General features: G+C 35.9%; 1 protein-coding gene across 1 annotated transcript in view; it reads right to left on the bottom strand.

Moving 5' to 3' along the window:
* The window catches only part of TENM2 (teneurin transmembrane protein 2), a 985642-nt gene that overhangs the window by 275273 nt on the left and 695368 nt on the right, over positions 1 to 15001 (bottom strand). Inside the window, 1 exon segment of the mRNA XM_074292010.1 lies at positions 3040 to 3274. Within this exon segment, the coding sequence (XP_074148111.1) occupies positions 3040 to 3274 (235 nt within the window).

The raw sequence follows: 15001 nt of genomic DNA, 5'->3' as shown, positions 1-15001 counted from the left end.
AGAGAGAGGAATGAATTTTTAGAGAAAGATATTGAGCTCTGTTTTGGACTTGTTAAATTTGAGATACCTAGGGGATGAAAGAGTTCAAAATATCCAGTGGGTTGGTAATAAGGGACTAGAACTCAGGAGAGACAGGGGTTGAATAAATAGATCTGGAAGTCATCAAGATTATAATTGAACCCATGGGAATTGCAAAGGTAACCAAGTGATTGCATACAGAGAGAAAGACAGGAGGGTACAGAACAGAGCGTTGAGGTTATACCCATAATTGGAGGGGTACAATATTGATGATAATACAGCAAAAGAGATTAAGATGAAGCAGTCATACAAGGAAAAGCAGAACTAGGAAAAATAGCATCAGGTCAAACCAGAAAGGAGAAGTTGCAAGATGAGAGATGACAACCATATCAATGCTTCAAAAAGATCAAGAAAGATCAGGACTGAGAAAAGACCCATTAGTGATGGAGACTTCATAAAGCAAATGAAGATACCTTTCCATTAACATAAAAGAAAACTTGTTAGACTAGGCTTAGAATTTCTATAAACAGTATACAGTTTGTTCATCATCCCAGATCTGAAAACTTCTAGCATACTGAAGTACTTATGCTAATTTTTGGTGGTAAGGATTCTTATAAATTTCTATTGAACCTTCAGAACCAGCAGTGAAATAGTTACAATTATCAGTCTCCAAGATCATCTATCTAGTCTCAGAATGGTCTTATTTGGTATGACAAATAATAGTGACAAGTCCATTAATAATGAACAATCATACACAATACAGTGTGATCTGCTCTGGTCATTATACCATCTTTCTTTATCTCTGTATGTCTGTTTCTTTCTGCCCACTTACTAGGAAGGTAACAGACAAAAAGAAAGAAAGAAAGAAAAAGAGGAAAATCCTACTGTTTATTTTTAGGATCAACTTGTACAAAAGACAAAAAAAAGCTTCCTTAGTTTGTGGGGTATCAGGCCTAAGGGAGGAGAAGTTATCAATATAAATTTATCTGAGGGTCTATGCTGTGTCTATAACATTCAATACAATAAACATGAGGGCAGACGTGAGTTGGGAATTATTCACTTAACATCTATTTCACCAGCATTCTTTGTTTTATGAATCAGCTAAATCAAAGTGAAATGGTGGATATGGAGTAAGGTAGAATGAGTGGACCTGGATTCAAATTCTGTCACTGTCCATTACGATCTTTATGACCTTAGGCAAATCACCTATCTTATAGATATTTAAATTATTCATCTGTGAAATGAGAGGGATAGACAAGATGGTTCTGAGATCCCCTCTAGTTCTATATTCCTATGCCTAGAATTCTATATCCAACAACTTCTGCATTATCAGGTCACTAACTTCATACACTCCCGTCCCCATATAGTTTTTCCCATCTCTAGTATTTACTTTCTCAATGATAGGCTCTCATCCTGAGCCTCAATCTTAAAAGCACAAGGTCTTTTGCTAAGATACATAGTGAAAAGAAAATAACTTAAATTCGGGATCTAAAACCATTATCAACTATAAAATCACAAAAACTTCACAAACAAGCCTTTGGCCCAAACTATAAGAGGAAAAGTTTTCTAGTTTTCAGATTAATAGTTGAAGGTCCCTGGTTAAAGAATAGATTATTAGAAAAGTGGGTTATTTTTGATTTAATTGTATTATATATTAGTATAATGTAATTTAATTATATTTAATGTAATAATATAATGTACATATAATGTATTTATAATATGTGGGGGGAGGAGATAACACAAAATAATATGTACATACACACAAATTTTTAAAAAGTTCCTTTGTACTTTTAGAAAGATTTTTGTACTATGACAACTCAGATTACAGATACTATAGAAATTTTCTATTTTTGACAGAAATATATCTATTAATATCTGGGACAAGTACTTTATACAAAATACACTAAATATTATACATGTGCACAGTACCTTGCAATAGGTACTTAATAAATGTTTACTGAATTGGCTTCTTACTTTAGATTTTGAGACAGATAATAAACCTGAGAGGGAAAGCTATGTCAAACAGCTAGCAGAATTAAATCTCATGTCAGTGATGAGAACAAAAAGCATAAACCCACTTATATGATACCCACACAATAAATAACTGAAATTTTCAGGCAAAGTTTTAAACTGTACAAAGGTTTTATGAGGACTCAGTATATGATTTGCCTCCTCCTGGTCTTTCAGGACAAATTAAACACTGGCAGGAGGGATGGTAAAACCTTCTAAAACCTAAAAGTATCTGGTGAGGAGGAACCCAAGATGTTTCACCATCTGTGCCATCACTGATGGACCTAATCTCAGACCATTCAACATACTTATAGCTCTGGATTACTTGCAGTGAAGGCTAAAAGTGAAGAAGCATTGAAAGGGCCCAAACAACCCATAAAGCATATTTTGGAAACTTCCTTCTCAGCCTAAGTGCTGCACCTTTTCTGCCTGTTTGTTTTTATACAGTATTGTTTGCCCCATAGGCATCAAGCTGTTAGTGTGTACAGGAGGGATTAAAGTGAAACTGCATGTTGGATGAAATATAAATTAAAATTATTCTTCTGTCAGTCTCAAATCAGGGATTCTTTCTCAAGGTCTCCCCAAACACTTAATTTCAAATGAGTCTTCATTTATTACTTCACAAAAGGCCAAATGCATAATTTATCAGTAGCTCTCAGTCAATATACCCTTATAAGCAAGTTTCCCATGAGCCTTTGAGTAAAAATATGTTATGCTAATTCTATTAGTTGGGTACACAAGAGCTGTCTAGAAGAGTAAACAAGCATTAAAAGGAGACACATGTGAACAAAGAAATGTCTATCCACCCATCATCCTGGGTCAAATTAGTAAGGGGAAAAGTTAGTATCAGGAGGCAAGCTTGGTAGCACATCTTTATTCAAAGATTACACATTGACAGAACCTTCCCTTTTCCTGCTTAGTTCTCTGCATTTGTAGGTGAGTGCGAGGAGGCGGGATGTGATGAATAGATAGGTCAGCTGTATTAACCAGAAGTGGATCATGGCTACATACCTGGTCTCCAGTGGCACATTGCTATTGAGCACCCAGCTGTCCTGAAGCTGGACGGACTCGGGAGTGGTGGCCAAGTCATTTGGAGCAGGAGCTGGGGCGTGGATCTGGCTCCGTCGATTGGTCAGTGAGTTCCTATTGAGGGAGTTGGCAGAAGAATGGTGATGGGACAAGGTGTGATTGTGGGGAGGTGGAAGAGGAGGCCTCAAAGTTGACTGGCTGTGGTGGTTTGGTGGGCCTGTGGAAAGAAGAAAGAGGAAAAAAACCTTTAGTGGATACAGATTCAGAAATTCTTATAGTAACTTTTTTATGCTTTTTTTTTCTGGGAAAATGAGACAACTAACTTTAAGTCTCTATTTTGATAATGGCTGAGTACAGTAAAACAGAGAGACCTGAGACTACAGAAAACATGACAAATAAATTAAGAAGAAACAATATGCTTTAATCTACATTAATCTGCAGGCTTTGATTGAAGAATAATTAGAAATTACATTAGTAAAACTGTGCTGATGTGGACTTCTCAATGGAATTACCTAAATGCTTTTTAAACAACAAGAAAAAGGAATGAAACACGATAGTGAAAGGAGATATGAGAATAGAATTCACCATTTATAGCTAGATGGATTTGTGTCCATAGAGAAGAAAAAAAAGAATCCATTTCTTTGCAAGTAAATTAAGTACAACAATAAGATGTTTAATTCTCCTAATAGAAGAAATGTCCACCACTGTGTTTTGCACCTTATACTTGGTAAAGAAGTTCCTCAACAGGAGCTCTCTTATTGATAAAATCACAGATCTAGTAAACACACAAAACAAACAAAATTAATAGACAGAATTTGGCATTTCCTAGTCAGTTATCATTAAAACAATCTTCTTGAGAAACTCTGGATTGATTAGAACAGTGCTTTACCTCAGTACACAGTAAGTGATTAATAAATCCCTATTGATTGACTCACTCATTTAATTTAAACTAGGACCACCATCCCTCTTATCTTCCAAAGGAAAAATTAAGGTCACAAAAAATTTCTCAATCCTATTTCTCTATCTGTAGAAGCAGTGCAGTGATGACATTATCCATTTCCTAAAATGAAAGTCTAACAAGAGAACTGTCTCTTTCTCTGTCACATGAGAAACATAGCCATATAGTTCTTGACAGTTTACAAAGTACCTTCCTAAGTACAGACTTGATGGAAAATATTTGATGGACAAATATCTATTAACAAATATCATGCCACCCAGTGCTGATGAACAAACAGAAAATCAAAGATGAGGGACTGGCTCAAGGTCACACAAAATCCTCACACCCAACAAAGAGCAGAACGTGATTCCCAAGTGGCTATTTCCGATTGCATTTCTCATTTGCTGTTCCACACTGACTAATCTAACAACTGTAAGAATGAACCTGCAAGTCTGTAAGATGCAATATTTTAAAATTAATGGAAGTGAAAGTAGTTGGGTATGCAACTTAAAGCCTATAATTTTGTTTTAATGAACACTGAAACACGACTTTAATTTGTGTCCTTTGAGAAAGTTTATTTTTTGAAGCTTTAAGTCAGAGCTGGCAGCTCACCAGGTGTCTGCCTGTGCCTTGTCATTTTGCCCCTGCCAACTTTTAAAATCCTCAGCCCCTGCTGTCTTGGCTTTAAGGAGATGGCTGAAGTCATTTAAACAAGCAATTTGACACAAATTTCAACTACTTGTCTCCTTATGTGGCCAGACTATCTCCAAAAGGTGTAATCTACATTCTATGGTTCCTTGTCCACAGAAACATGCTTAGGAAAACAAGACATATCAAGAATATGCTGGCTTTGGAAAATAAAATGAACAATAATAATTAAAAAAACAAAATTAAAACCTGGTAGAAATTTTATACAAGCCAGCATTTCTAAGCTGAAATTATCTTCTGGATTATTTTTTTTTCTTATCAAAAAACAATGAAAAAACACTCAGTAATTTTTATAGATTTCAAGTGTATCTTCAAGGTACTTTTCCCATCATGTACAGTCAAGTAATATGATAATATACAAAGAACATGAGACTTGCGGGTTGATAATATGAATTTGAGACATAGTTCCATTATTTACTAGGACAACTCAAGATGAACACCTCTTTGTAAGATTCTTTCCAAGTTCCCCTTCACCTCTAACATTCAACATTTTGTGACTCTGATATATTTTATTCTGCTGCACCATATTCTCTAGAGTAAAAATACTACTAACAAGTTAGTATTCATCTGACTGATATTAGAAAGAAATGTGGAGGTGGGGATAGAATTATGTAATAATATTCAACTTCTTAGATACTGTGCAAGATACAATAAGTTCATTTTCATGCCTCTTTCCTCTTCCCCCACCAGGTAGGATCATTATCCCCACTGGTTAGGTAGTTATGAGATTTGCCTTGGGGCAAATGAGCTGAGTCAATCACTAGACTGAGAATTCCTTCTTTTCTTCCAAGTAGTAATTTTCTATCTGTGCCTTAATCTTTAGACCACACACTCATCTAGGAATACAAGGGGATGGGGTAGGAGATTTGATTTATTTTCTATATATTGGGATCCTAAGATCTGCATTTCCATTTTATCCATTGTGAATGTTTCATTGCTGATTCCACATTTTTTTTTAACTGATGCTTCTGTTTCTTATGGAAAGGCTTTCTTATAAGCATCCTCACAGTGATGAGAATTCTAAGATGGTGCACAGAGTATGAACTGGAAATATAGCCCTTGATACTACCTGGTAGAGCCCAAGTTGAAGTCAAATTCCTTCCATGAATCATGTGTTTGTCAATGTTTCTCAATGATAAAACAAAAAAGGATTGCAAAGTGTTTGGCAGGAGGATAATGGGGGAGGTGAAGAAAGAAGAAGAGTAGGAGGAGATGAAAGAATACTTATTTTACTTATATTCTCCCATAAACAACATGCCATTTCCTCTAGACACACCTTTCTTCATCCATTCTACTCTGACAAACGGAAAAATGAAGGGAAAGAGACAGCGATGAGGGGAAGAAGGAAAAGTAAAGAAAAAAAAAGAAGACAAAGACAATATTAAATAAGAAGACTTTTTTGGGGGTGGGGTGGGGAATAGATATGGGATGTGATTGCAGAAGGTAATTTCTACTGGGGCAGCTAGGTGGTACAATGGCTAGAACACTGACTGGACTGGTCAGGTTTAAATGTGGCTTCAGACACTCACTAGCTGAACTTGCACAAATTACTTCATCATCTCTCATCATCAATTTCCTCATCTATAGAGTAGGGATAATGCAAGATTCTTGGGAGGATAAGATGAGATATTTGTAAAGCACTTTGCAAATCTTTTAAAACACTAAATATAAGTTACCTGTTGTTATTATGATAAGAATTAGGAAATCCTATCTATCAACTTGGACCTGTACCTGCACTAAAACTTAAAGAGTCCCCTATAAGTTACTTGCCCAGAGACATGGAATAGGTTTTTTTTTAAGAGGCAGGCTTTGAATTCAGGTTTCCCTAACTCCTTGACCAGTAAATTAGCTACCAGCTTCCACTTATGTCCAAGTAAAGTGCTTTCCTTTCTCAAATCCTATGGGGTTTCTAGAGAAGAAAAGTTATGTTTCCTAAGTACTCTTTAGGAGATTAGTAGATTTCTTTAGAACCTATCAAGGACAACTTACCATGATATCAATTAAAACTCTACAAACAATGGGGGGGGGGGGGATGTCTTACATTAAGAAAATCTGGTTAAAAATAATCCAAACTTGTGACCAATAATTTCATCAGTTTGGAGAACTCCTCATGTAAAACTTCCTCCTCTATTGAAGATCCACAGCTTCGGGGAAACTTGCTGGAGCATTGAGAGTAACCGTGTATTTTGTATTACATTGTTGTATAGTCATACAATAGTATTGTATTTTGACTAGGAGATGTGTGATTTATTGACTTTTCTCTATATAAAGTTATTAGCTTAAAAACATAAAGATTCAGGATGGAATTAATCATATTATCTAAGGATTTACATTATTTTACATAAGGATTTGGGATAGCGAGGTGGCACAATGTGGGCCTGGAGTCAGGAGAACTTATCTTTCTGAGTTAAAATCTATCCTCAAACATTTACTAGCTATGTGACCCTGAGCAAGTCTCTCAACCCTGTTTGCCTCAGTTTCCTTATCTGTAAAATGACCTAGAGAAGGAAATGGCAAACCACTCCAGTATGTTTGCCAAGAAAAACCCCAAATGGGGTCACAAAGACTGAAAAAACAACATAAAGATTCCAACAGTTATTTCAGTGACCCCCGTTGAGGTATGCATTTTATAGATTACTCACCAAGTGGTACAGAAATTTAAAAGAAAAGATAGGAGGGGGTTAAACAGAGAAATTAACCTAAATACCACTTAAAAATAAAAGGTGCAAATTGAAGAGTTGATCAGCTAGGTTTTGTCCCAAATGCTGATATCTAGAGGGTACAGCTTCTCTACTGTGGAACTGAGATATCTATACTTCAGAATTTTACATTGATTTTTGCTCTTGCAGTATTGGGGGTGGGTGGGAAAAGGAAAAGGAAGACCACAGAAGACAGCAAGAGAGAAGAATTACTGTCTGATGGCTCTCTGGTAATATTCATGACAAGTCATCTTGATCTACCCAAGGTCTCCAAAATGGAATTTCAGCTCTTGCTTTGGATAAATGAGTTCTTGATTAGTGAGGGATCTCTATATCAAGCCTGACTCAATATGTAATTCTCCAGTTGTTTCCATGCTTGAATGAAGATGTTTCAACTTTCCCCAACTTCCACTTTTAACAGTAGGATCAATAATTGTATCAACACTTATTCTGGGAAAGAATGTGCCAAATCAATTGTTTTCTGATCCTACTTACCATAACCATTACATTTACACTAAAAGACATCTTTCTAACCTCTTCCCATTTTTGTTGTGTTCTTTTATTGGAATATAAGCTTCTTGAGGGCAAGGGTTATTTTGATTTTTGGTATTTGTATCCTCTATACTAGCATATACAATAAAAGCTCTTTCTTTGATTCTCTCAGTGCAAAATTGCTGAGTAGGGGACTGGGATGAGGTAACTCCTCTCTTCCAATGATTGTATTTTTAATCTGACTGTCTTCCCTGAGGTCTACCTGTCTTTCATAACTTTTTAAAACTCTTTCCCTTGATATTTTTCTCTACCCTTTCATTCTTATCCACCCAATTACTATTCTCTGCCCTCTTTTTCTACAGTCACCTGGAATTCTCCACATAGTTCACAAGTTCCTCTCCATCCTAGATTTCTCCCATTCTTTTCTTCTTCTGTTGAAGATCTTTCTCTTGAAGATATCATATCTCTTTGTACCTGTCCCAAGGCTTGCTATTTTATCTTTCACACCTCCTGAGACATAAGAGAAGAAGCAGTCGGAATGCTTCTTGTTTTCCACTGACCCTTTCAGATACTGCCTCAATCAATGTCATTCACAAACTGCTCCTCCTTTATTACTTTAACTGTGGACCTCTGGGTGACTCCTCATCAATAAGTCAGACCTAGCTCTTGGTCTTCACCCAGAGCTTTTCCTCCTCCCACTAATTGTTATTTCTACCCTAAGCATACAGGTGGTAAAACCTTATTCCTACCCAACTACCTCCCAGTTCAGCTGCATTTGCCCCGGGCATCAGAATTCCTATTTATGCCTCTGGTGGAAACAATTCTTGGACTGGGAGTCAGAAAAACTGAGTTCTAGTGTTGGCTCTACTAACACCTCATTGTTAGACCCTGGGCAAGCTACAACCGCTCTAGTCTTTTCTGTAAACAGGAGATAATAATACTTGTCATCACCTCATATAGTCATGAATAATCTAATGAGAGAATGCTCATAAAGCTGCTCCTAAAAGTACAGAGTGCTGCATAGATGCATGTTTCATTAATGAAGCATTTCTGTCACTATGATATAAATTAATAGAACAAAAAAAGTGATTTCTAGAATTTCTGGTGACATTCAGTTTTCTAGGAATGCATCTTTCCCAAAAGGAGAAGGCACTTTTGTACCTAGAACCAATAAAATCTCATAGTTATAGAAAGGATCTTAGAGGCATAAGTTCTAGTCCACAAGTCTCTCAGTGATTAGGAAACAAGTTAAATATCTTACACCAACTTGTGTGGCTGGCTCTCAGGAGGGTCTGGGTTTAAAATCAGGTCTCTTGAGTTTTGGCCCAGTATTCTTCTCATAAAATATCACATTGAAGCTATCTTCCTTCCAAAGCACTTTTAATCTATAATCTCATCTATCAGTTGTCTGAATGTGCAATTTTCGTAGTTCATATGTGGTAATAAGTCATGGTTCCCAATGGAAAGTACCCCAGGAGAAACTAAAGTATATGGACCACCCTGTTTTGTAGGTAACTGATGTCTGGTATCTATAGCAAATTAGAAGGCAAATAGCTGTGCTTGATTAAGAGGGATAATCTTTTCCCTTTAAGTTCCACAAATTTACTGAATTTAATTAATGTACTTGTAATTAATGTTTCTTATTTTACATAAATATGAAATCACCTAATAATGCAGTATAACTATGAACGACTATATAACAAATGGTTACATGGTGTTGAGCCTCAATAATTATGCTATTAAGAGGCAACTGTCATTAAATGCTCAGCACTGACCTATTTTAGTGTACCTGATTTACCAGTGTGCCGAGAAACGGCATTTTAATTTTAAGTAGTGTATATATAGTTCAGAGGCTTTAGAAGAAACGACTTGTTTCAAAATCTCAGCTAAAGGTTAGAGAGAGCCAGCTGCTGCGATCACAAATGGAAGGGTATTAAAGAAAGGTGTACTTTCTGTATTTTGAAGGATCAGGAGCTGGAAGTATAGTTCATTATTATATTACATATAATATAAAATGTTCACTTTATTATAGAAAATAGAATATTCTCTGCTTTGGTATTGTTTAATATGTGGCAGTCAAGTGCTAGAAGATGAGACAGTGAGTGGCAGAAATTTTGTTTTGAATAGAATAGATATGCTGGAAATTCAGAGCAGCAAATGTGAGCGATTAGTCGATAGCTGATGCTGTCTCACATATATGAGCTTACCCCTTTAGGTCTGGAAGGTCCAGTATCCCTTACCCTTCTTCAACTTCAGAAGTTTGTGTACCATGTATTTCACTGGAGGCCTTGCAGGGTCCTTTGTTCCTCTGGGAGTTAGGACATAAGAGTACATGTGGTGATGGAAATGGGGTTGGACAATATTGGTATATATAGCAAATTGAGCCTTAAAGTCACACTTCTGGTTCTTCATGATGGAGTTTAATATCTTATCACTGGGTAATATAGCCCAGTTCATGATAAATTATGCCAGTTAACTCATTAATTTATTTTTCATATATTATTGTGTGGGTGTCAATCTCCTACTAGACTGTAAACTCAGTAAGAGAAGGGGGTCATACTACCTAGACTCTGCTTTGCCTCCAGCTCTAGCACAGTACTATGCAGAGTACAAACTCTTAACAAAGTGTTGAAAAAACCCAGAATCCATCTTATGGGATAAGAACTCATTATTTCACAAAAACTGCTAGGAAAACAGAAAAATAATACGGCAGAAACTAGGCATAGATCAACATTTTATACCATATTCCAAAAATAAGGCTGAAATAGATACATAATTTAAACATAAAAGGTGATACTATAAACAAATAAGGAGAACAAGGAATAGTTTACATGTCAGATCTATGGATTCGGGAAGAATTTATAACCAGAGACAGAGAATATTATAAAATGCAAAATGGATAATTTTGATTATATTAAATTAAAACTTTTTTGCACAAAGCCAATGCAAGCAAGATGATAAGAAAAGCAGAAAACTGGGAAATATTTCTGATAAAGGCCTCATTTTTCAAATGTAGAGAACTGAGTTAAATTTATAAGAATATAACTCATTCCCCAATTGATAAATGGTCAAAAGATATTAACAGGCTGAAGAGAAATTAAAGGTATTTATAGTCATATGAAAAAATGCTCTAAATCATTATGAAAAAGAAATGCAAATTAGAACAACTCTGGGATTCTACCCTACACCTATCAGATTGGCTAATATGACAAAAAAAAAAAAAAAAAAGGAAAATAACAAATGTTGGAGATGTGGGAAAATTGGAACTCGAACACATTATTAGTAAAGTTATAAATTGATCCAATCAATCTGGGGAGCAATTTGGAACTTTGTTCAAACTATGCCTACTTTTTGATCCAGCAATATCATTTCTAGATCTGTATCTCAAAGAGATCACAATAAAAAGAAAAAGACCTATTTGTACAAAAATATTTATAGCAGCAACTCTTTTTTTTTTTTTTTTTTTGATGGCAGAAAATTTAAAATTGAAGAGATGCCCATCAATTGGGGAATGGCTGAATAAAGTGTGATATATGGTATATGGATGGAATGCTATTGTGCTATAAACAGGCTGATTTCAGAAAAACTGGAGTCATATGAACTGCTGCTAAATGAAGGGAGCAGAACCAGTCCATTGTATACAATATCAGCAACACTGTGTTATGATTGGCCTTGAAAGATTTAACTCTTCTCAATAATACAATGATCTAAGACTATTCCAAAAGACTCATGTTGGAAAATGCTATACACATTCAGAGAAAAAAACTTGGAGTCTGAATGCAGATTGAGGCATGCTATTTTACTTTTTTCTTTCTTGTGTTTTTCCCTTTTTTTGATTTTTCTTTCACAAGACTAATTTGGAAATAGTTTTAATATGGTTTTATGTGTATATATATATATATATATATATATATATATACATATATATATATATATATATATATATATATATATATATATATATATATATATATATATATATATATATACACACACACACAGATTGCTTGCCATCTTGGGGAAGGGGGAGAAGTGGGAAGGAGGGAGAAAAAATTAAAACTCAACATTTTATAAAAATTAATGGTGAAAACTATTTTTACAAGTAATTGGAAAAAATAAAATACTATTAATTAGGGAAAAATAAAAAAAGATAAAAAAGAAAATGATTGTTCTATTTAATTGATCATTTAAATACATGCCAACTCCTCTCTTTTTTATTGGGTAATAAATAATATCTCAATACCAGTGGTCTTCGAAAGTCTAATTTGAGGCATTGTTTATTTGGGAGATTATTGCCTGCCTGATTATACTGAAGATGTTTAAACATGAAGAGAAAACAGCAAATGCTCAATTCTTAAACAGCTTATGAAGGAAGAATTTTTCTTAGGGCTAAGGAAGTGGGATACTAATGAATTGCCATTATTGTTAACTTGTGCCTAAATAAGCAGGTATTTCAGAGGTTTTACTTTTGGCCATTTTTTGCCAAGGCTTAACAAGCCTAATTGCATTGTTTTATTCTCTAACCATTTTTTCCCAATGATTAAGAATTCTGATAAAAATGTACATAAGAAAAAATAGTCAAGACATGTCTTCTTGCCTGCTATAACACTCCCTCTTGGAGATGGATCCAATTGCTGCTCTTTGTTAAAATCAAAACACTTCCAAAGCCAATAAATTAACCACAAACTCTTTGCTTTCTCCTGCAGGACCACCCCCAAGAAAGCAAGCTGTCTCTTGAGGAAACTGTTGGAGAATGTTAAAAATTGCATCAGGACACCCACTTAAAATCTCACTATGCAATGGAAACTATGGACATTAGATGAAGAGCTGGGAAGGGAAAGAAAGTCATATGTCCAGCAAGGCATAGGATACATAGTACTGGGGTGAAGTAAGAAAACTTGGGTTCTGATACCCTAGTTCCGAAACTCTGAGATAATCATTTACCCTTTCTGAAGCTCATTTCCTCATCCATAAAATATGGGAATAATAATACTTGCACCACTTACCTCATATGATTTGTTGTGAGAAAATCATTTTGTAAACCATAAACTGCTATAAAAATGTGAGCTATTATTCTTGCAGAGCAGCAAAGGTGGGGGTGGGGAAGATGCACAGTGTAGAGGAGCTCCAGAGTAATAGATGTGATTACAGCATGGTACAGTGGGAGCAATAATTCTCAGTGGAGAGTTTTGGTCCCTATTGCCCAACATAAGTTATGCAGACACTCTCTAGATCCCCAGAAAGGCTTTCTGCCCTGCTAAAGTCTACTCTCTCCCAACTACACACGATGACCCTCTGGACCTGCAGTTTCAGCATCCGAGTCTCCCCATCCTGGAGGACTGAATCCACTTAGTTTCCGCACTTACCTGCAGCTGAACTACCTTAATTGGTGAGGCAGTAAGTCATCATTCTAATCCATTGTATCCAGCTGACTCCAGACCATGTTTCAAATACATGGCTCTCCACCGGGATACCAGAGAGCATCTCCAGAGTCAACATTGTCCTGCCACCTTGAGTGTACTGCTTCTTTGTCTGTCTCCTGCTCCTCCCATCTCTTGCTCTTACTCTGAAAAGTCATCAGATACTGCCACAATGGCTAGCCAAATAGTGTGACTATTAACTGTCCAGTGACTTTGTTTACAATTCCTATAAGTACTCTAGCAAATCAGCTTTTCCTGATCCCCATTCACCTATGTGTGTTATATCCCCGTATTCTAATGTAAGCTCCCTGGGGCCAGGGACTCATTCATATTGGTCTCTATATTCCCAGTGAGTAGCACAGTGCCTGGAACATAGTCTCAGATAAATCTTACCTTCTACAAGAAGCTTTTCTCAATCCCCCTTAATGCTGGTGCATTCCCTCTGCTGATTATCTCCAGTTTATCTTCTACATATCTTGTCTGTTCACGGTTGTTTGCATGTTGCCTTCCCCATTACGCTGAAAGCTTGTTGAGAGTACGGACTGGCTTATATGTTTCTCTGCCCAGAATTTGGCACAGAGCACACAGCAAGCACCTAATAAATGCTTGATGACTATTTTTTTTAAAAAAGCTTTTTCCTTGACCTTTCCAGAAAAGTACTGTGCTAGGTGCTATGGGAAAGACAGATAGCATTCTATTTTTTTCCTTCCCTTTTATAGTCAAACTTGGGGGGGAAAAATATTTTCCCTTGGTGTTTCCATCTCTGTTTCACCAAAGTCTCTTCAACCCACTGAAATCTAGTTTTAGTTTAGGATCTGTTTAAACTTCACCTTCAAAATGATTTAACCAGCAAATCCAATGGGGTATCATCTTTCTTGATTTCAGCATTCTCATACTCTTTAATTTCCCATTAAGTATTACTTCTCTAAGTACTAATTCTCTATATCCTGGGGAAATTCCTCATCATTTACCCTCAAAGGTGGATATTCCTTAAGTTCTTATCCTTTTTCTCTCTATATCCTCTCTCTTGTCAATCTCATTCAGTGACAGTGCTTTGGTTGATAGTTACCAAATATTTATCTCTATCTTGAAGCTCTCTTACAAGTTTTAGAACTTTATTTTGAACTATCTATGGAACACCTCCACCAGTATTTCACTAAGTCCTTGAACTTGACCTGTTGAAGAATATCTTAAAATTTTATTAGTAATATAACCAATCCATTTTCCACATCTGAAACCACTGAAATTTCTTTGTATTTTTTATCTCTCTTACTCCTTAGACACCTTAATAATGCCTACTGTATTCATCTGTGTGTGTATATGTGTGTGTGTGTGTGTGTGTGTGTGTTTGTGTGTGTGTGTGTGTGTGTGTGTGTGTGTGTGTGTCCGCTCTCTATCAAGCCCTAGGACAGCCTTTCCTTAACGTCTGGATGAAATACTGCTAAGGTCTCAATGAATGTAAATAATTAATCCCTTAATATGGTCACACATATCTAAGAATGCCAGGTCTGAAGTCAGGAGACATGAGTTCAAATTTGATTTCAGACACTTACTAGTGTCATCCTAGTCAAATCACTTAACCCCTACCTCAGGTTTCCTTATCTAAAATGGTGATAATAATAGCATTTCCTAGGATGGTTGTGAGGATCAAATGAAATATAATTATTAAGTCCTTAGCACAGAACTTG

This window comes from Sminthopsis crassicaudata, chromosome 2, assembly GCF_048593235.1.
Source record: "Sminthopsis crassicaudata isolate SCR6 chromosome 2, ASM4859323v1, whole genome shotgun sequence".
In the NCBI taxonomy this organism is placed as follows: Eukaryota; Metazoa; Chordata; class Mammalia; order Dasyuromorphia; family Dasyuridae; genus Sminthopsis; species Sminthopsis crassicaudata.
This window is presented reverse-complemented; position numbering and strand designations above follow the sequence as displayed.